The following is an 18891-nucleotide window of genomic DNA, read 5'->3' as shown; positions in this document are numbered from 1 at the left end:
TCTATATTAGACTTCACTCTCCATAGAGTTTGGGTTGTCCAGGGTTAACACAGGGACCATGAGATTCATTTTTCCAGGATTCAGGTCTGTGGACTCTTGTTCTGAATTCAGATTCTGCCAGGCCTGGGGCCTATACCCTGGTTAGTGTGGCCTTTCAGATGTCACTAGAAGACTTACTCATGATGCCAAAACCACATAGAATCAAGGGCCATGGTGGCTTTCACTTTCTTTTCCCGGCAATGATTGTGTTTCTCAGAACTGAACTTTGGTATTACTTTCTGTTCTTGGAAATGCAGAGCTCTGCAATGTGATGGCTTCTTTTTTTTTGCTTTTGGCCAGATTCCTGTGAGGTTGGAGTAGAGACCAGAGACTATTTAAGTCCTGCCAGCTTCTCACAGGCAGTGCAGACATTTGGGTGACAGACAGCTCTTTAAACTCTGCAGTGCAAGGCCAGTCTGTGCAGAGGAGTGTTCCTGCTGTGGGCTTCAGGGAGCACTTCAACCAGGCTCAGAATTTCCTGCACGGCCAGGGGACACATTCAGAGCTCAGCTGGGACACCAGAAGTCTCTTTTCCTTCAGGAGCTGGTAAGCAAGGAATCACTTTGGATTGAGTACAGGTCTAAAAATAGAATTACAGATTTGTACATCTAAGGGTGAGTGTCTGGATGCTCCATTTTGGGTGCTGTGGATGTGGAGGGCTGAGGGGCAAGATGTCTGGTGGATGCCTTAAGCCAGTTAGAGCATTCACCTATTTGGGACATTTTCAGAGGGCGGTTGGAGAACAAACTTTATTCCTGTGAACTGCAGAAGGAACATGTGAATGTCAGGGGTTTTAGTTGATAGGGGCTTTTTCCCAAGAGCTTCTGGATCAGACACTCCCCATCTCAGGCCCTGATACCTTCCCCTGGGAAGACAACGCATATTATCTGTTAAAAGACAATTCAACTGAATAAATAGGAAAGAATGATTAGTTTTATTAAATGAGTCATGAATTAAATTGAACTGTAGGAAAACAAATGTTTTTAAAGGAAGAGAGGAAGGGAAAAAGAAAAAAAATATATTAACAAAGAATCCGTTGCATTGTTTTTTTAAGTACACTTTACACCAAGCATGGAGCTCTATGTGGGACTTGAACTCACAACCCTGGGATCAAGACAAGAGCTGAGAATAAGAGTAGGATGCTCCACCAACTGAGCCAACCTGGGATCTCAAGATTCCATTACCTTAGTCAGGATTGCTCTCCTATGGGGAAGAGAAAGGGTCTATCAGTAAATTTCCCATGGTTGATCAGGAAATTCCTACATTGACTGGTTAAATTATACATGCTAAGGGGAGTGAAACTGTAGTTAGATTAGGTATTTGGTCTTGGTTTAATGAGTACAGGCCTTAACTTAAGTGGCTTCTATGGCCCTGTGACCCTGTGGTTGATCCTTTCCATTGTATTCACATGTCATGGTGTTTTTGCTTAATCTCTGCAATATTCACCAGTGCTGACTTCAGGTTCACAGTTTTGGTATCAGCCATCCTCTACATTTTTTTTTTCCCGAACCACCAGTCTCAGAGAGATTACTTGCTTAGTGGTTAGCATGTGTGAACATACATTTAAATTTTTTTAAGAACACACAGGGTACCTGGCAAATTATTAGGATTTTTATAAACAGATAATTTTCAAAGGTTGGAGTGCACGTTGAAGCCCTGGTACCCAGGACCCAATCACTCAAAACTGAATAAGTAAAAAAAAAAAAAAAAAAAAAAAAAAAAAGACCCTATTGAAGAATCATCTTTTTAAGCCAAGTGGCTTGTTCAGTGCTCTTATGTACTTGTGTTTCAATTTCCCCAGAAGTGTTAATCCGGATGCAGCTGGTGGTGTTGGTCACAGTATAGACAATTCTTGCTCAGCTAAAAGATAATCAGAGTCTGTCTTATTGTCAAGAAAATCTTTGGCCAGAGGGTCTAAGGATCTTTGTTGGGTAGCTATGCCCTTAACAATGGATTCTGCATTATATTTAGGAGTTAAGGACAGGTCCCTGATCAAATCGTACTGTAAATTTAGCTGTTAACCAGGGAATCATTGCCCTGTCAAAGGAAGCAAATCCTGGGTCATGAATGTGTCCTGGTTAGTCTTTTTTAACTCAGTGATGTAAATCCAAGGGAGCTAACCAATGTGATGTCTAATTTCATTTTGAGAAAATTTAGGGACATGATTAGATTTTTCTCTTAGCCTGAAATAAAAGGCTGTTTTACATTCTGGAGTTTATTCCCTCTTCTGAGCATGGGCTCAAACATACACCTGAGGTCCTTATTTTTCCAATATTATGCCAGAATAAAGAAAAGGAAAAGAAGGACAAAGGGTTTCACATTTAGTTGAAGTATGAAGACGATCTATTGTCTCAGATGAAGGCAATGTACTTCGATGTCAGCTACTTATCTTCCTATTCAATTGATTTTGTTGTCTCTAGTATCTGTGCAGGACCAGATGTCAAGTAAAGCCTTCTTTAGCTGTGATATGTATACCCAAATCTCAACACCTTCTAGTTTTATAATAATGTCAGTACTTGGGAGCACTTGGTAAGATTCCTTTCAGTGGGGTTCAAAATGTATAATGTATTCTTCTGATGACAATTACAGACTACCCAATCACCAGACTCTAGACTATGACCAGCAGGATCCTTTGAACTGGAACCTGGGAAGACATCCTTAACCCATTGACGATAGGCTTAATGGCAAAACATTAAATATTTTGCTGTAGTTAGTCATACTAGCATGAGATAACAAGGTATCAGTGGAGAGTTTATGAGATACAAAAGGTGGGTATTCATCCTTTCTGATGGAGGCGTAATATTCCATTGTATATATGGACCAGATCTTCTTTACCCATTCATCTGTTGAAGGGCATCTTGGCTCTTTCCACATTGTGGCTATTGTGGCCATTGCTGCTATGAACATTGGGGTACATATGGCCCTTCTTTTCACTACACCTGTATCTTTGGGGTAAATACCCTGTAGTGGAATTGCAGGGTCATAGGGTAGCTCTATTTTTAATTACTTAAGGAATCTCCACACTGTTTTCCAAAGTGTCTGTACCAACTTGCATTTTCACCAACAGTGTAAGAGGGCTCCCTTTCTCCACATCCTCTCCAATGCTTGTTGTTTCTTGTCCTGTTAATTTTGACCATTCTAACTGGTGTAAGGTGGTATCTCAATGTGGTTTTCATTTGAATTTCTCTGATGGCTATGGTGATGAACATGTTTTCATGTGATAGACCAACATTTTTCTTCAGTCTTCCTGTAATAAAGAAGCCAAAATTAGAGAAACCAATGTTTTTGTTTGTTTGTTTGTGTTTTTTTAAGTAGGCAGAGAGGCAGGCAGAGAGAGAGAGAGGAGGAAGCAGGCTCCCTGCCTAGCAGAGAGCCTGATGTGGGACTCGATCCCAGGACCCTGAGATCATGACCTGAGCTGAAGGCAGAGGCTTAACCCACTGAGCCACCCAGGTGCCTGAGAAACCAATGTTTAGTAATTAATGTTTCATTATTTTATCTTACCTGGAAATGATGTAGATAGATATTTAATGAATTTAACTTAAATCATTACTTAATCTAACTCAGCAAAACTTTAAGGTTTTAGTTACTCAAAAATATATGAAACTATTTAAAAATTTACATAAAATGATGAAAAATATATGTAAACATCTATTCAATATAGTTATTCTTAACAATAAGCCTTAGGTTACCCATAAAATGAGCACTCAGACCTCATGAGACATCAATGTCAATTATTCTCCTGAGCTATTTTTATTTTATTAATTTTATATATTTTTTAGTTTAATTCCAGGATTGTTAACATACAGTGTTATATTAGCTTCAGGTGTTCAATAACATTTACATATAATGCTGGGTGCGCATCACAAGTACACTCCTTAATCTCCGTCACCTATTCTACCACTCCCCTTACTATGTCCTCTCTGGTAGCCATTAGAGAGTATGGATAGAGTATGGGCATTGTTCTCTATTGTTCTCTACAGTTAGTCTGTTTCTTTGTTGTTTCCTGTCTTGTTAATTTAGCCATTCTGACTGGTGTACTCATTGTGGTTTTGATTTGTATTTGCCTGATGCCAAGTGATCTTGAGCACTTTTTCATGTATCTGTTGGCCATTTGTGTATCTTTTTTAGAAATGTCTGTTCATGTCTTCTGCCCATTTCCTGAGTGGATTATTTGTTTTCTGGGTGTTGAATTTGAGAAGTTCTTTATAGATCTTGGATACTATTTCTTTTTCTGATATGTCACTTGCAAATATCTTCTCCCATTCTGTAAGTTGCCTTTTAGTTTTGTTGACTTTTTTTTTGCTGAACAAACAGAAGTTTTTATCTTGATGAAGTTCCAATGGTTTATTTTCACTATTTCCCTCGTCTTTGGAGAGGTGTCTACCAAGAAGATGCTGCAGCCAAGGTGGAAGAGGTTGCTGCCTGTGTTCTCCTCCAGGATTGTGATGGATTCTTGTCTCACGTTGAGGTCTTTCATCCATTTTGAGTTTATCTTTGTGTATTTTGTAAGAGAATGGTCCAATTTCATTCTTTTGCATGTGGCTCTCCAGTTTTCCCAGCACCATTTATTGAAAAGACTATCCTTTTTCCATTAGATATTCTTTTCTGCTTTGTTGGAGATTAGTTGACCACAGAGTTGAAGGTCCATGTTTGGGCTCTCTATTCTGTTCCATCGGTGCATGTGTCTGTTCTTGAGCTAGTATCATACTGTCTTGAAATAGAAGTCTGGCATTGTGATACCACCAGCCTTAGTTTTCTTTTTCAACACTCTTTCAGCTACTCAGGGTCTTTTCTGGTTGCACACAAATTTTAGAATTATTTATTCCAGCTCTGTGAAAAACGTTGATGGTATTTTGATAGGGATTGCATTGAATGTGTAGATTGCTCTGGACAGCATTGACATTTTTGCAATGTTTATTCTTCCAATCCATGAACTTGGAATGTTTTTCTATCTCTTTGTGTCTTCCTCAATTTCTTTTATAAGTGTTCTACAGTTTCTAGAGTACAGATCGTTCACCTCTTTGCTTAGGTTTCTTCTTAGGTATCTTATGGTTTGGGGTACAATTGTAAATGGGATCAATTTCTTAATTTCTTTTTATTCAGTCACATTTGTAGTGAATGCATCTAATTTCTGTGCATTGATTTTATATCTGGCCACTTTTCTGAATTACTGTACAAGTGCTAGCAATTTTGGGGTGGAGTCTTTTGGGTTTCCGACCTAAAGTATCATGTGATCTGCAAAGAGTGAGAGTTTAACTTCTTTGCTAATTTGGATACCTTTTATTTCTTTTTGTTGTCTGACTACTGAGTCTAGTACTTCTAGCACTATGTTGAACAACAGTGGTGATGGTGATATCCCTGCCATGATCCTTATCTTAAGGGAAAAGCTCTCAGTTTTTCCTTATTGATGAATTTCCTCAGATTTTCCTTATTGATATTCTCTGTGGGCTTTTTGTAGATGGCTTTTATGATATCAAGGCATGTCCCCTCTATTCCTACACTTTGAAGAGTTTTCATCAAGAAAGGATATTGTACTTTGTCAAATGCTTTTTCTTCATCAATTGAGAGTATCATATGTTTCTTGACTTTTTTTTTATTAATGTGATGTATCATCTTGATTGTTTTGTGAACATTGGACCACCCTTACAGCCCAGAAATAAAACCCTCTTGATTCTGGTGAATAATCCTTCTAACGACTGCTGGATCCTTTGGCTAGTTTCTTAGTGAGAATTTTGGCATCCATGTTTTTAATGGATATTTTTCTGTAATTCTCCTTTTTGGTGGATCCTTTGTCTGGTTTTGGGATGAAGGTAATGCTAGCCTCATAGAATGTTTTCCTTCGATTTCTATTTTTGAAAGAACTTCAGAAGAATAGGTATTAGTTCCTCTTTAAATGTTTGATAGAATTCCCCTGCGAAGTCATCTGGCCCTGGACTCCAGTGTTTTGGGAGAGTTCTATTACTGCTTCAATTTCCTTGCCAGTTATGGGTCTGTTCATGTTTTCTATTTCTTCCTGTTTTCAGTTTTGGTAGTTTATAAATTGCCAGGACTGTGTCCATTTCTTCCAGATTGCCTAACTTGTTGGCATATAGTTGCTCATAATGTGTTCTTAAAATTATTGTATTTCCTTGCTGTTGGCCATGATCTCTCTCCTTTCATTCATGATTTTATTAATTTGGGTCCTTTCTCTTTTCTTTTTGATAAGTTTGCTGAGGGATTTGTCAATCTTATTAATTCTTTCAAAGAAGCAGTTTCTAGTTTTGTTAATTTGTTTTGCTGTTCTAGTTTCTAGTTCACTGATTTCTGCTTTAATCTTTATTGCTTCTCTTCTCCTGCTTGGTTTAGGCAGTATTTGCTCCTTGAGGTGTAAGTTTAGCTTGTGTATCTGACTTTTCTAATTTTTTGAGAAAGGCTTGCATTGCTATATTCACCCCTCTTAGGACCTCCTTTGCCATAGCCAAAAGATTTTGAACAGCTGTGTTTTCGTTTTCATTAGTTTCCATAATTTTTTTAATTCTCCTTTAATTTCCTGTTTGACCCATTCATTCTTTAGTAGGATTCCCTTATCCTCCAAGTGTTTGAGTTCCTTCCAAATTTCCTTTTCTGATGGAGTTCGTTTCAAAGCATTGTGGTCTGAAAACATGAAAGGAATAATCCCAATCTTATCCTTTTGTTGAGACTTGATTTCTGACCCAGTGTGTGATCTATTCTGGAGAATGTTCCATGTGCACTAGAGAAGAATGTGTATTCTGTTGCTTTAGGATAGCATGCTCTGTGTATAGCTGTGAAGTGCATCTGGTCTAGTCTGTCACTTAAAGTCCTTGTTTTCTTGTTGATCTTCTGCTTAGATGATCTGTACACCACTGTGAGTGGGGTGTTGAAGTCCCCTACTATTTTTGTATTATTATCAATATGTTTCTTTAATTTGATTATTAATTGGTTGATATATTTGGCTGGTCCCAAGTTAGTGATGTAAACATTTATAATTGTTAGATGCTCTTTTGTATTACACAGTATCCCTCTTCACCCCTTACTACAGTCTTTGATTTAAAGTCTAATTTATCTGATATGAGGATTGATACCCTAGCTATCTTTTGAGGTCCATTAGCATGGTAAATTGTTGACTGCCCCCCTACTTTCAATCTGGAGGTCACTTTGTGTCCAAAATGAGTCTCTAGTAGACAGCATATGGATGGGTCTCACTTTTTCATCCAATCTGATCACCTGTGTCTTTTGATTGGAGCATTTAGCTCATTTAGATTCAGAGTAATTATTGAAAGATATGAATTTAATACCATTGTATTATCTTTAGAGTTCATGTTTCTGTAGATTGTCTCTGTTTCTTCTGGTCTATGTTACTCCCAAGAATATTCTCTCTCTTCACTTACAGGATCCCCTTTAATATTTCTTACAGGGATGGATTAGTGGTCACAAATTCTTTCAGTTTCTGTTTGTCCTGGAAGCTCTTTATCTCTCCTTTCATTCTGAATGACAACCTTGCTGGATAAAATATTCCTGGTTGTGTGTTTTTCTCACTTATTACTCTGAATATATCATGCCAGCCCTTTCTGGCCTGCCAGGTCTCTGTGGATAAGTCTGATGGCAGTCTAATGTTTCTACCAGTGTAGCTTAAGAACCTCTTGTCTCAAGCTGCTTTCAGGATTTTTTCTCTTTACCTCAAAATATGCAAGATTCATTATTATATGTTGGGGTGTTGATCTATTTTTATTCATTTTGAGAGGCATTCTCTTTAGCTATTGGACTTGAATGCTTCTTTCCTTCCCCAGACTAGAGAATTTCTCAGCTTTGGCTTGCTCAAATATATTTTCTGGTCCTCTCCCTCTTTCTTCTTCCTCAGAGAACCCAGTAATCCTAGTATTGTTTTGCTTTATGGTATCACTGTTTCTCAATGCCTTCCCTCTTGGTCCTTTAGTTGTTTATCTCTCTTTTCCTCAGCTTCCTTCTTTCCATCAACTTGTCTTCTCTGTCACTGACTCTTCTGCCTCATTTACCCTACCTTTTAGAGTATCCAATTTAGACTGCATCTCAGGGCATTTTTATTTTTGACCTGACTAAATCTCATTTTTGCATGAAGATATTCTCTAGTATCTTTTATCCTTTTCTCAAGCCCAGCTAGTAACTTTATAACTGTTATCCTGAATTCCACCTCCAACATTTTACTTATATCCATGTCAATTAAATCTGTGGCAGAGAGTATTACCTCTGGTTCTTTCTTTTGTTGTGAACCCCTCCTTCTAGTCATTTTCCCCAGAGAAGAATGGATGAATGAGTGAACATTATGGAAAATATGAACATTCAGCCAAGCAAAATACACACTAGACAAGTCTGAGGAGGTCAGAAACTAGAAAAAAATGAGAAAGAAAAAGAAAAAAAAGGGGAAAGAAAAAAAATGATGGTGGAAGATGGTATATAATGTTACTGAGTGGACAGAACAGGGTGAGCCCCTTGGTCCTGAGTGTATTGTGGTCTGTTAGAAGGCACTAAATCCCCAAATTGTAAGAAAAGCAAAACCAAACAACAACAACAACAAAATACACACACACACACACACACACACACACGCAATAAAATTGAATAGAGAAAGGAAGTCAAAATGAAGTGTATGTGTGTGTGTGTGTGTGTGTGTGTATGAAAATGTAAAAAATGAAAGTTAAAAAAGACTTAAAAACAAAGAGTTGAGGGGTGCCTGGGTGGCTTAGTGGATTAAAGCCTCTGCCTTCAGCTCAGGTCATGATCTCAGGGTCCTGGGATGGAGCCCAGCATCGGGCTTTCCACTCCGTGGGGAGCCTACTTCTCCCTCTCACTCTCTGTCTGCCTCTCTGCCTACTTGTGATTTCTCTCTGTCAAACAACAACAACAACAACAGAAAACAAGGAGTTGATAAAATAAGAAACTAGTTGAAAGAGGAAAAAAGAAAAAAATAGAAAAATTTAAACTGAAAGGTAAATGAATCATGAGAAAACAAAAACAAAAAACCAAGTTGTATATACTATTTTCCCCTAGAGCTGGAGTTTTATGAACACATGTGGGCTGCAAACTTGCTGTTTGCCTGTTCTTCCAGTTGGCTTTCTGGTGGTGGGAGCTGCTGCCCTGATTCTTAGGTGTCTTTGCCTGGGAGTAATTCACCTCCCCTTGTAATGGACTAGACTCAGTGTAAGCAGTTTTAGTTGCTCTGAGTGGCGTTTGTTCCCTGAAGGCTTTTCATGCCCCTTTAGAGGATCAAAGTAAAAATGGCCATGACTGATCTCCAGCCCCAGAGCTGAAAGATGGTGGTCCCCTCTCTCAGGGATAAGCAGTCTTCACTTTGTATGTGCCAAACTCTGTAGACTCCTGCAGTGTGTGCCCACACTGATCCTCCCAGGGAAGGCAGATGATTATCATTAGCATCCTTTAAAAGGCTCCCACACAGAGAGCTGTTGCCTGGTCCTGCACACATCAGCTCTGCCCCTCCCAGGGGAAGGCAGAGGGTCCCCATATTCTTGTCCTTTGCAGGGTCTCCACACAGAGAGCAGTCACCCCATCAGGACACAGCTTGTGATTTATGGCAAACAGTTCAGAGCCTCCTCCAGAGTTTGCTGACAACTAGGTTCTCTGTTCCAATGTATGGGAACTCTACCGGCTCAGGCACCCCCATTCTTTTTATGGTTCAGGGGATCCTGAGACCACACTGTCCCACCTAGGATTCTGCCCTACTTCACCTGGTGAGCACCTTTCATGCAGGGATGTCTTTCACTGGAACACATTTCTACAGGTTCCAATTTTGTGTTCTGGGGCTATTTCACTTTCCCATAGCTGACTTACGGAGGATCCCTTCCCTGCCCTTTATCGTCCAATATCTCCCCTCAGTTTCACTTCCCTGCACCTATTTTTCTACTTGCAGAGATTCTTCTTGCATCTCAGGTTGAATTCATAGGTGTTCAGAATGATATGATAGTCCATCCAATTCTTTGTAAATGGGAAGACTTTATTTTTTTGTGGATAAATAATATCCCATCCTCTAAATATGTACCACATGTTTTTTATCCATTCATCAGTTGATGGACATTTGGGCTCATTCCATAATTTGGCTATTGTAGATATTGCTGCTATAATTATTAGGGTTCATGTATCCTTTGGAATCAGTATTTTTTTATTCTTTGGGTAAATATCTAGTATTACAATTATTGGATCATATGGTAGTTCTATTTTTAACTTTTTGAGTCACTTCCATAGTGTTTTTAAGTACAGTCCCAGTTTGCTTTCCTACAAACAAGGTAAGAAGGAGAACCATGGATCTTAGATATAACATACACAATGTGCTAGTGGGTAGAGCACTTAACTGTTTGGAGTTTTAAAGATCCAATTTATTTTTTGTTAGTTTATTTATTCATTTGTTTATTTAGTGTTTTATGTAAGCTAGTCCTTTACCTCATGGACATATTAAAAGAACACAACAGTACTGATGTAATTGAACTATGGACACCAGCAGTACCCAAATAACTAGGGATTAGGACAGGGATTGAACCAGTAGACCTCCAAGAATGGGGACTGCAGCCTGATTCCACACACACAGAGAACTTTAACTGCCACCAACAGTTCCCAAATCAGAATCTGAGGTCAGAACCAAGGGCTAGGATTAAGTCACTATGAACTGTTCAATAGTGTGCCCTCTGCACACAACCACAAATATCCATCATGGACTAAACCAGCAAGTTCCACTAATGAAGACTGCAGACAGGAAATGGGGAACAGACTAAGCCAGCAAAGACCAGTAAATACAGACTGTGGCCTGGAACTGGGGAAGGGATTCCAGTGTGGACTTGTGGATTGAACCAAAGCCTAAGAATGTTGCTTTGTCAGAGCCTGTGCGTCAGTGACAGAGTGATCCACTAACCCTGGGTTGGGAAGGCAATTCTTTCACAAGCTCTCATGCAAAGCAGAGCAGAGCACAAAGCAAGATGGACTTACCAATGACCCTTGTAAATGTTGAGAAAGAGTGAACTCAAAAGGATTCATTGGGCACCATACCTGTGTTTCTTGTTGTCCCCAAATAGAGTCAGAAGTTTGCTTAGGCTCTAGACACTGCCACTAAATATGTTAAACAAAAGAATTGAACCAAGTAATTCTAACAACCTAATTGACTTTATTAAGTGATTTTTGAATTGGGTAATATCCCATCTTGGAAATAGAAAGGAGATCCATTTTGCTATAGAAAAGAAAAGGTTTTTAAATGAGGAGAGAAAGCAGAAAAACAATTATTAGGAAAGAATCCTTGTTTTACTCTCAGTTGCCATTCTAAGGAGAGAAAAGAAGATCTGTCAGTACAGTTTTTAGCGCTGACCAGGAAACTGCCAAGTTGACTGCTGTAAGATTACATCCCTGGGGGTTGAAACTGCTGTTAGATACTAAGTCTTGGTTTACTGACTTTGGGCTTTAACTTACATGGACCCATTATGACTCTGTGGCTTTCTTTTTAACACATCTCTCCATAGAACTATAAATCCTGTGTGTCTCACACTGACTTCATTTTGAGTCCTAGTTTTATCTCTCACCACCTCATTGTGTGCTCTGCCTTTGCTTTCTGAGACAGAGCTCTGCCCCTGGAAGAGAGCTCTCACCTTGAATTCTAGGTCTGAACATTGCTAACAATAAGACCCTCCTTGCCTGTCTCTTAACCTCATCATTTATTTGATTTTTTATTTGAAATTGGAAATTATTATACATCTTTATAGGATTGTTAAGAGGATGAGATGAGGAATGTATGTAGAGATGCACATCTAAGGTTTGCTGGCATGGATTTCTTACATTCCCTGCCATTTCTATGCTAGCTACAGAGAACACACTGCCAGAATGTGAATACAAGCTCCCAGGGATATCATAAGGTACTCTGCCCCTGCCCCCCTGCACTGCTGTTGCAGCAGAAAATAATAAATAACAGAGCTTCACATATAACATCAGATGAAGTATAGAACCTATAGAAGAATAGGGCATGGCTTTTGTGGAGTTGAAATTTGCTCAGCACACAGAATTTCGCTTTCCACGTCTGCTTACTCTCTAACTCTGTCATTTGGTTCCCTTTATTTCTCTTTATTTGTTCCATTCCTTGGGATCTGTCCCAGGCATATTTCCTCACCCTCCAATGCGTTCTTTTATCTAGAAAGTGGGCTGGCTCATGAAACAAGTTGTTTCAAGGAGTCTTTTTGTTTTTCCTCCCCCATCCTCTGAGAATGCACAGGCAGGAGACTATACCAGAAGGAGTTGTAGTCTCACCTTGTTGGCTCATCCTTGAGGCCAAGCTTGTATATGCCACTTCCACACTTAGGCTCCTTCAATCTGCTTTGTGAGAAGCTTGCTCCCCAAAGGGGTGGTGGGATGGTTTTCTCTTCACACAGCAAGAGGTTGTCCCTGCACATGCCAGATGCTCAGGATTTTCTTTCTTCTGTATGTGAAGAATATCCCTGCTGGGTAGTTGGAAGTGCTGGCACCATGATTCCTGGTTGTTTAATAGTTGCCTCTTTCACCCTTGACAAGCTAGACACCCTCCCCCCAGTTTTCTCTTCTAAGGAGAATGTCTGCATGCTGCATTCATATGTGTGCAAGTCCAGACAATGTACACTTGGTCTGAATAATTTCTTCCAAAAATATCTTTTGCCATCGTCTCCTGGGCTGCAGCAATGGCTAGCAGAAAGCCCCCGGAGGATGTCTGATCCCTCATTTTAGCCAAAGCACACCTCTCCAGCCTGCACGCTGCCCAGACATCAGTGGTGACTTGAAGTGACTTGCTTCCTGGTCTAAGAACTCTGCTCTCAATCTCTGTAGGGGACAGTATACAATTCTTTCACATTACCTTTAGTGCTGGATATATGATTCTTCTGGTGTCGCCTCTCAAGATATAAGCTTCCGGTGATCAGATAGGTTCAGGGATTCCAGAACAACCTGTTTCATTGATATCAGAGAACGTGACAGAAGCGCCTGCTTCAGTCTTTGCTCACATGATCTTTTACATCATTGACACTCTATACATCAATTGGTCCTCCAGGAGGATTATCTCCCCTGCATGATTTCTGTCCACTTTTATGCACAGGTATGAAGGAGGTGATGGGTGGGGTCTTGGAACAGTTGGGGTGGGTCATAGCAAGTGGATAGTCCAACATACTTTTTATAACATGGGAATCCATGCCACCTGCTATTGCTTTTCCATGAAATACAAAGAATCCTTTCAAAAGTTTCATGAGCCAGCACACTTTCTAGATAAAGGAAAACACATTTGCAATCATTGAAAGTTTCTCGTAATGAAGATACACAGTATCTTTTCTGAGAAAGAAAGGAACCACTCATCCTTACTTAGGTGCCTCATGTGAGAACCAAGTTCTATGACATGGTGATGTTGGAGGTTATCAGAAGTGGGTTTTCTGGAGGGTCTTACATCACAGTGGGAAGGGGTGTTGAGATAACAGCTGGTGCAGTCTTGGATTTGCTGTGATGAAAAAGTAATATTTTCATAACATTCCAAACAAAGAAAACTAAAGCAAGATAAATAAGAATGATGTGGGCTTCTAGAAAAGTTTGGATTGAAGAATCAGGCTGTAAAATTAGTCTGGAAGAATGAAGAGTGTCTTATAGAAGAAGGGCTTTTTCCAAGAAAAGGGAAGAGCGTGAACAAAAGCAATGACTGGACAGAAAGAGAAGCGCTCCTGGATGCAAAGTTGTGGCCAAGACTGACATTACCTGTTCCTAACAGCACAGCCCACGCCATTCCTTGCTCTACTAACTTTTTCCTTCCCTTTTTTTCTCCTTCCCATAGTGCCTTCTACTGCTCCAGCCATGGGTCAGTCCTCCTCTTCCACATCCTCTTATACAAAGAGTAGTGATTTGGCCTCCGGCTTTAACAAGTTTTTTAAGAACTTCAAGCCAGAAAGCAAAATCCTCTCTCAGGAAACCATCGCATTGATTGAAACACACCTGAAGGCGGGGGACATTCCCAGAGTGGCTTCTGTAATTAGTGATGCATTGAGAGACATTGACAATGCCCCTCTAAACATTGCTGTGACCGGGGAGCCTGGAACAGGGAAGTCCAGTTTCATAAATGCCCTGAGGGGGGTGAGGCACGATGAAGAAGGGGCTGCCCCCACCGGGGCAGTGGAGACAACCTTGGAGAGAAGAGCATACAAACACCCCAAACTTCCCAATGTGACATTTTGGGATCTGCCTGGTATGATGACCACTACCTTTCAGCCACAGAAGTATCTGAAGAAGATGAAATTTGGTGAGTATGACTTCTTTATTATCATCTCTTCTACACGCTTCAAAATTAGTGATGCTCATCTGGCTGAAGCAATTAGAAAAATGAAGAAGAATTTCTACTTTGTTCGAACTAAAGTGGACAGTGATTTACATAGTGCAAAAATAAGTAAACCCAGCACATTCAATAAGGATGAAATCCTGCAAAGGATCCGCAGTGACTGTGTGGCTCAGTTGGAGAATGCTAATATGGGTGACACTCAGGTCTTCTTAATCTCCAGCTTTGATTTGTCTGATTATGATTTCCCACGCCTGGAGACCACCTTTCTGAGGGAGCTCCCAGCCCACAAGCGCCACATCTTCATGCAATACCTGCCGAATGTTACCGAGGCCGCCATTGACCGGAAGAGGGATTCCCTGAAACAGAAGGTCTGGCTGGAGGCCCTGAAGGCTGGAGCATCAGCCACTGTCCCTTTCATGGGTTTTATCAATGATAATGATGTGGAGAAGCTGGAGGAGACTTTAACCCTCTACAGATCTTACTTTGGGCTGGATGACGCATCCCTGGAAACTATAGCCAAGGACTTGCATGTGTCAGTGGAGAAACTCAAGGCAAACCTCACCTCTCCCCATTTGCTATCAGCTGAGAAGGGTGATGAGTCATTAGGAGAAAAACTGTTGAGATATGTGGAAAAATTCTGCGCTGTTACTGGAGGACCCGTTGCCAGTGGTATTTACTTTAGGAAGATATTTTACTTGCAAAATTATTTCCTTGAGACCGTGGTGAATGATGCGAAAGTTCTTCTTAATAAACAAGTTATTTTTAAGGACCCTGTTGAATCTGGGCAATCCTATCTACCTCAGGATGTCTGGAATGAAAATGGGGAAAATGAAGCAGCCAGATCCTGAATTATTCTCAGTATTGGCATGGCACGGGGGCCTGGAAGGATGACTTAGGACTTCACTGAAGCGATCCTGACCCACTCCCCTCAAGGTGTTTCACAGACATTTCCATAATTCACTCTTGAACAAACCGTGAACTCAATGACCGTTATTTGACAGTGAGAACAATCAGCTCTAAAGATTCTTTTCATATGATCTTTCCTGGGAAAATGAAGGGCAGGAGTCTGGAATTTTCTGCTTAGCAGAGAGAATATCTCTTCGTGTGATGGTTACTACATACCCAGCACTGGACTTTCTACTGACATCGTAGTGAGAAAAGGCTGTTCACACAGATCTTCAGAAATTATTTTTTCAGTGATTGCATACATAGCCTATATTTGGCATTCCTGTTATTCTGTTGTGAATGCAGAAATTCTGCTCAGTTAATGTTGACTGATATCCTACTTGTTCTTTCTAGGATTATCATTATATTTAATAAATATTAAATATAGTGAACTGATTATGTGTCACAGGAAATGAAAGAGAAATATTAGCTAAGGAAAAAATGTATCTAAGGTACACTATGAGAGGAAGAAATGTGTAAGATAGGAAAATAGTCCAAGGGTTTGCAAACTGTAGGTGTAGACACCTCTTGGTGGCTGGCAGTATATTTTGTGCCTGAGAATGGAGGTTAGGGAATAAGAGACAAGAGGATTGTCATGAATCTAAGTGGCAATTTAAAAAAAAATACAAAAGGTCCTTAAACATATCCAATCTCTCGTCTAAGGAGGGAACTACAAATTATAAATGGCACCTACAATAAGATATCATTTATCCGCTATTAGATTGGGTGGATTGCAAGTTTGACATTGTGTGGATGAAACTAGAAAAATAGAGTCTGTCGTACAATGTTCGTTCGTGCACAGTGTGTACAGATTAGGCCATCCCTAGGAAAACACGCCTTTACACTTTGTCCCAGTGATCCCACTTTGAAGAATCTGGGCCATAAAAACTGAGAGTAGATTGGTGGTTAACAGGGGATGGAAAGTGGGGGGGAATGTGTACTGCTTTTGATACTATAGTTATAAGTTGAATGTATGGCATGGTGACTATAGTTTGTAACAGTCTTTTATACTCTACAACAATAATAATAATACTTGAAATTTGCTCAGAAAATAGATCCTAAGCATTTTTCCACACACACACACAGTATATATGTGAGGTGATGGATGTATTAATTATATTAATTAACTTGATTATGGTAATCATTTCACTACATGTACATATACATCAAATCATCACATTGTACACTTAAAATATATATGATTTTGTTGCCAATTTACCTAAATAAAGTTGAGGGGGAAAGGAATAATAAATCTGGAAAAATTACAAAAAGACATATGTTAAAAGTTATTAGTTACAGCACTATTTGAAATGGTAAAACGCAAAATTTAAATGTTCTTCAATAGGAAACATTATAGCTACAAAATAGATAGATGATTTGACAACTATACAAAGGAGTAAGTAATATCCTCTATATTGCTGTGCTCTCATCTCCAAGATATATTGTTCGATGCAAAAAGTAAGATGTAGAATTATATGTGTAGTGTGTTAGTGACGATCTAAGACAGTGTAAAATATGAATTATATATTTGCACATATTCTTCAATTAAATACGAAACAACTTCAGTAATAAAATTCAATTGTGTATTGGGGAAGTGATGGGTGGAGAGGCAGTGTAAAGGCTAGATTTTCCTTAATGCAACTTATTTTACATTGGAAATGCATGCAAATGTTTTACAAACCTTGGTAACTGTGTAATTAAACAAGATGACCTCACATTTAATAAAATACAAAGCTAATCTAAACCTTGTTGGTATAAGAAAACAATTTATCTCTTCTTCTTCTCCCCCTCCCCCTCCCCTCCCTTTCCCCTCCCCTTCTTCTTCTTCTTCTTCTCTCCTCCCCCTCCTCTTCCCCTTCCCTGTCCTCCTCCCCCTCCTCCATTTATTATGTTATATTAGTCACCATACAGTACATTAGTTTTTGATGTAGTGTTCCAAGATTCATTGTTTACATATAACATCCAGTGCTCCATGAGTATGTGCCCTCCTTAAAATCCATCACCAGGCCAACACATCCCCCACCCCCTACCCTCTAAAACCCTCAGTTTGTTTCTCAGAATCCACCGTCTCTCATGATTTGTCTCCCCTTCTGATTCTCCCCCGTTCATTTTTCCCTTCCTTAAAACAATTCATTTCAAGATTTTATTTATTTATTTACTTATTTATTTACTATTTTTAAAACTCCACTGTAATTAACATACAGTGTTATATTAGTTTTGGTATACAATGGTGATTCAACACTTCTGACCATTTCTCTATGCTCACCACAGTAAGTGAATAAATAAGTACTCTTTAATCCCCATCAACTTTTTCACCCACTGTCCTCCCCTCCTCCCCTCCAGTGACCACCCATTTGTTCTCCACAGTTAAGAGTCTTTTTCTCCTTCTGCTTCTCTTTTTTCCCCCTATGATCATTTGTTTTATTTCTTAAGTTCCACATATGAGTGAAATCATACGGTATTTGTGTTCCTTTGACTGATTTAGTTCATTAGCATAATACTCTCTAGCTCCATCCACCTTATTGCAAATGGCAGGATTTCATTCTTTTCATGGTTGAGTAATATTCCATTGTAAATATATACTACCTCTTCTTTATCCATTCATGTGGACATGTGGGCTCTTGCCATAATGTGGCTATTGATAATGTTGTTATAAACATTGGGGTGCATATGTCCCTTTGAATCAGTATGTTTGTATCCTTTGGGTAAATACCTAGTAGTGCAATTACTAGGTTGTTGGGTAGTTCTCTTTTTAATTTTTTGAGGAAACTCCATACTACTTTCCAGAGTGGCTGACCAGTTTGCATTCCCATCAATGGTGTAAGAGTTTCCCTTTTTTCCACAGCCCCACCAACACCTGTCATTTCTTCTGTTCTTGATTTTAGCTATTCTGACAGGAGTGAGGTGATAACTCATTGTAGTTTTGATTTGTATGTCCCTTGTCCATCCCTTCCATTTTCAATATGGAGGTGTCCAGGTCTAAAATGAAGCTCTTGTAGGCATCATATCGTTGTGTTTTTTTTTTTTAATCCATTCTGAAACCTTGTTGCTTTTGATTGGAACATGTAGTCCATTTACATTCAAAGTAATTATTTTTATACATATTTTATGCTCTATTATTACTTGTTTTGTCATTGTTTCTGGAGATTTTCTCTGATCCTTTATGGTCTTTGTCACTTTTGGTCCTTCTTTCCCATTCAAAGAATACCCTTTAATATTTCTTGCAGAGCTGGTTCACTGGTCACAAACTCCTTTAAGTTTTGTTTCTCTGGGAAATGCTTTATTTCTCCTTCTATCCTGAATGGTAGCCTTGCTGGATAGAATACTCCTGGCAGCAAATTTTTCCCACTCAGCACATTCAATATAGCCTGCCACTCCCATCTGGTTTGATGAGTTTCTCTTGAGAGATCTGCAGCTGGCCTTATCTATCTTCCATTTTAAATAAGGATTTTTTTTTTGTCTTGCTGCTTTTAGGATTTTTTTCTTTATCTCTATATTTTACAAATTTTATTTTACTATATCTTGGTGTTGGCCTGCTTCTGTCGATTTTGATGGGAGTTCTCTGTGCCTCCTGGATCTGGACATCTGTTCCCTTCCCCAGA

At 39.3% G+C, this 18891-nt stretch overlaps 1 protein-coding gene across 1 annotated transcript; it reads left to right on the top strand.

The window, feature by feature from the left end:
- Nucleotides 1–400: 400 nt before the first annotated feature.
- Nucleotides 401–17045, top strand: LOC308343822 (interferon-gamma-inducible GTPase 10-like). Its single transcript, XM_080805000.1, has 2 exons — nucleotides 401–585; nucleotides 13847–17045. Exon 2 carries the CDS (start codon nucleotides 13867–13869, stop codon nucleotides 15190–15192), a length of 1326 nt encoding a protein of 441 aa, XP_080661126.1. The 5' UTR covers nucleotides 401–585; nucleotides 13847–13866; the 3' UTR covers nucleotides 15193–17045.
- The last annotated feature ends 1846 nt before the right edge of the window (nucleotides 17046–18891 follow it).

Source organism: Martes martes, assembly GCF_963455335.1.
Source record: "Martes martes genome assembly, chromosome: 5".
NCBI lineage: Eukaryota > Metazoa > Chordata > Mammalia > Carnivora > Mustelidae > Martes > Martes martes.
Note: the sequence above shows the minus strand (reverse complement) of the source record. Positions and strands in the feature narration are given on the sequence as shown.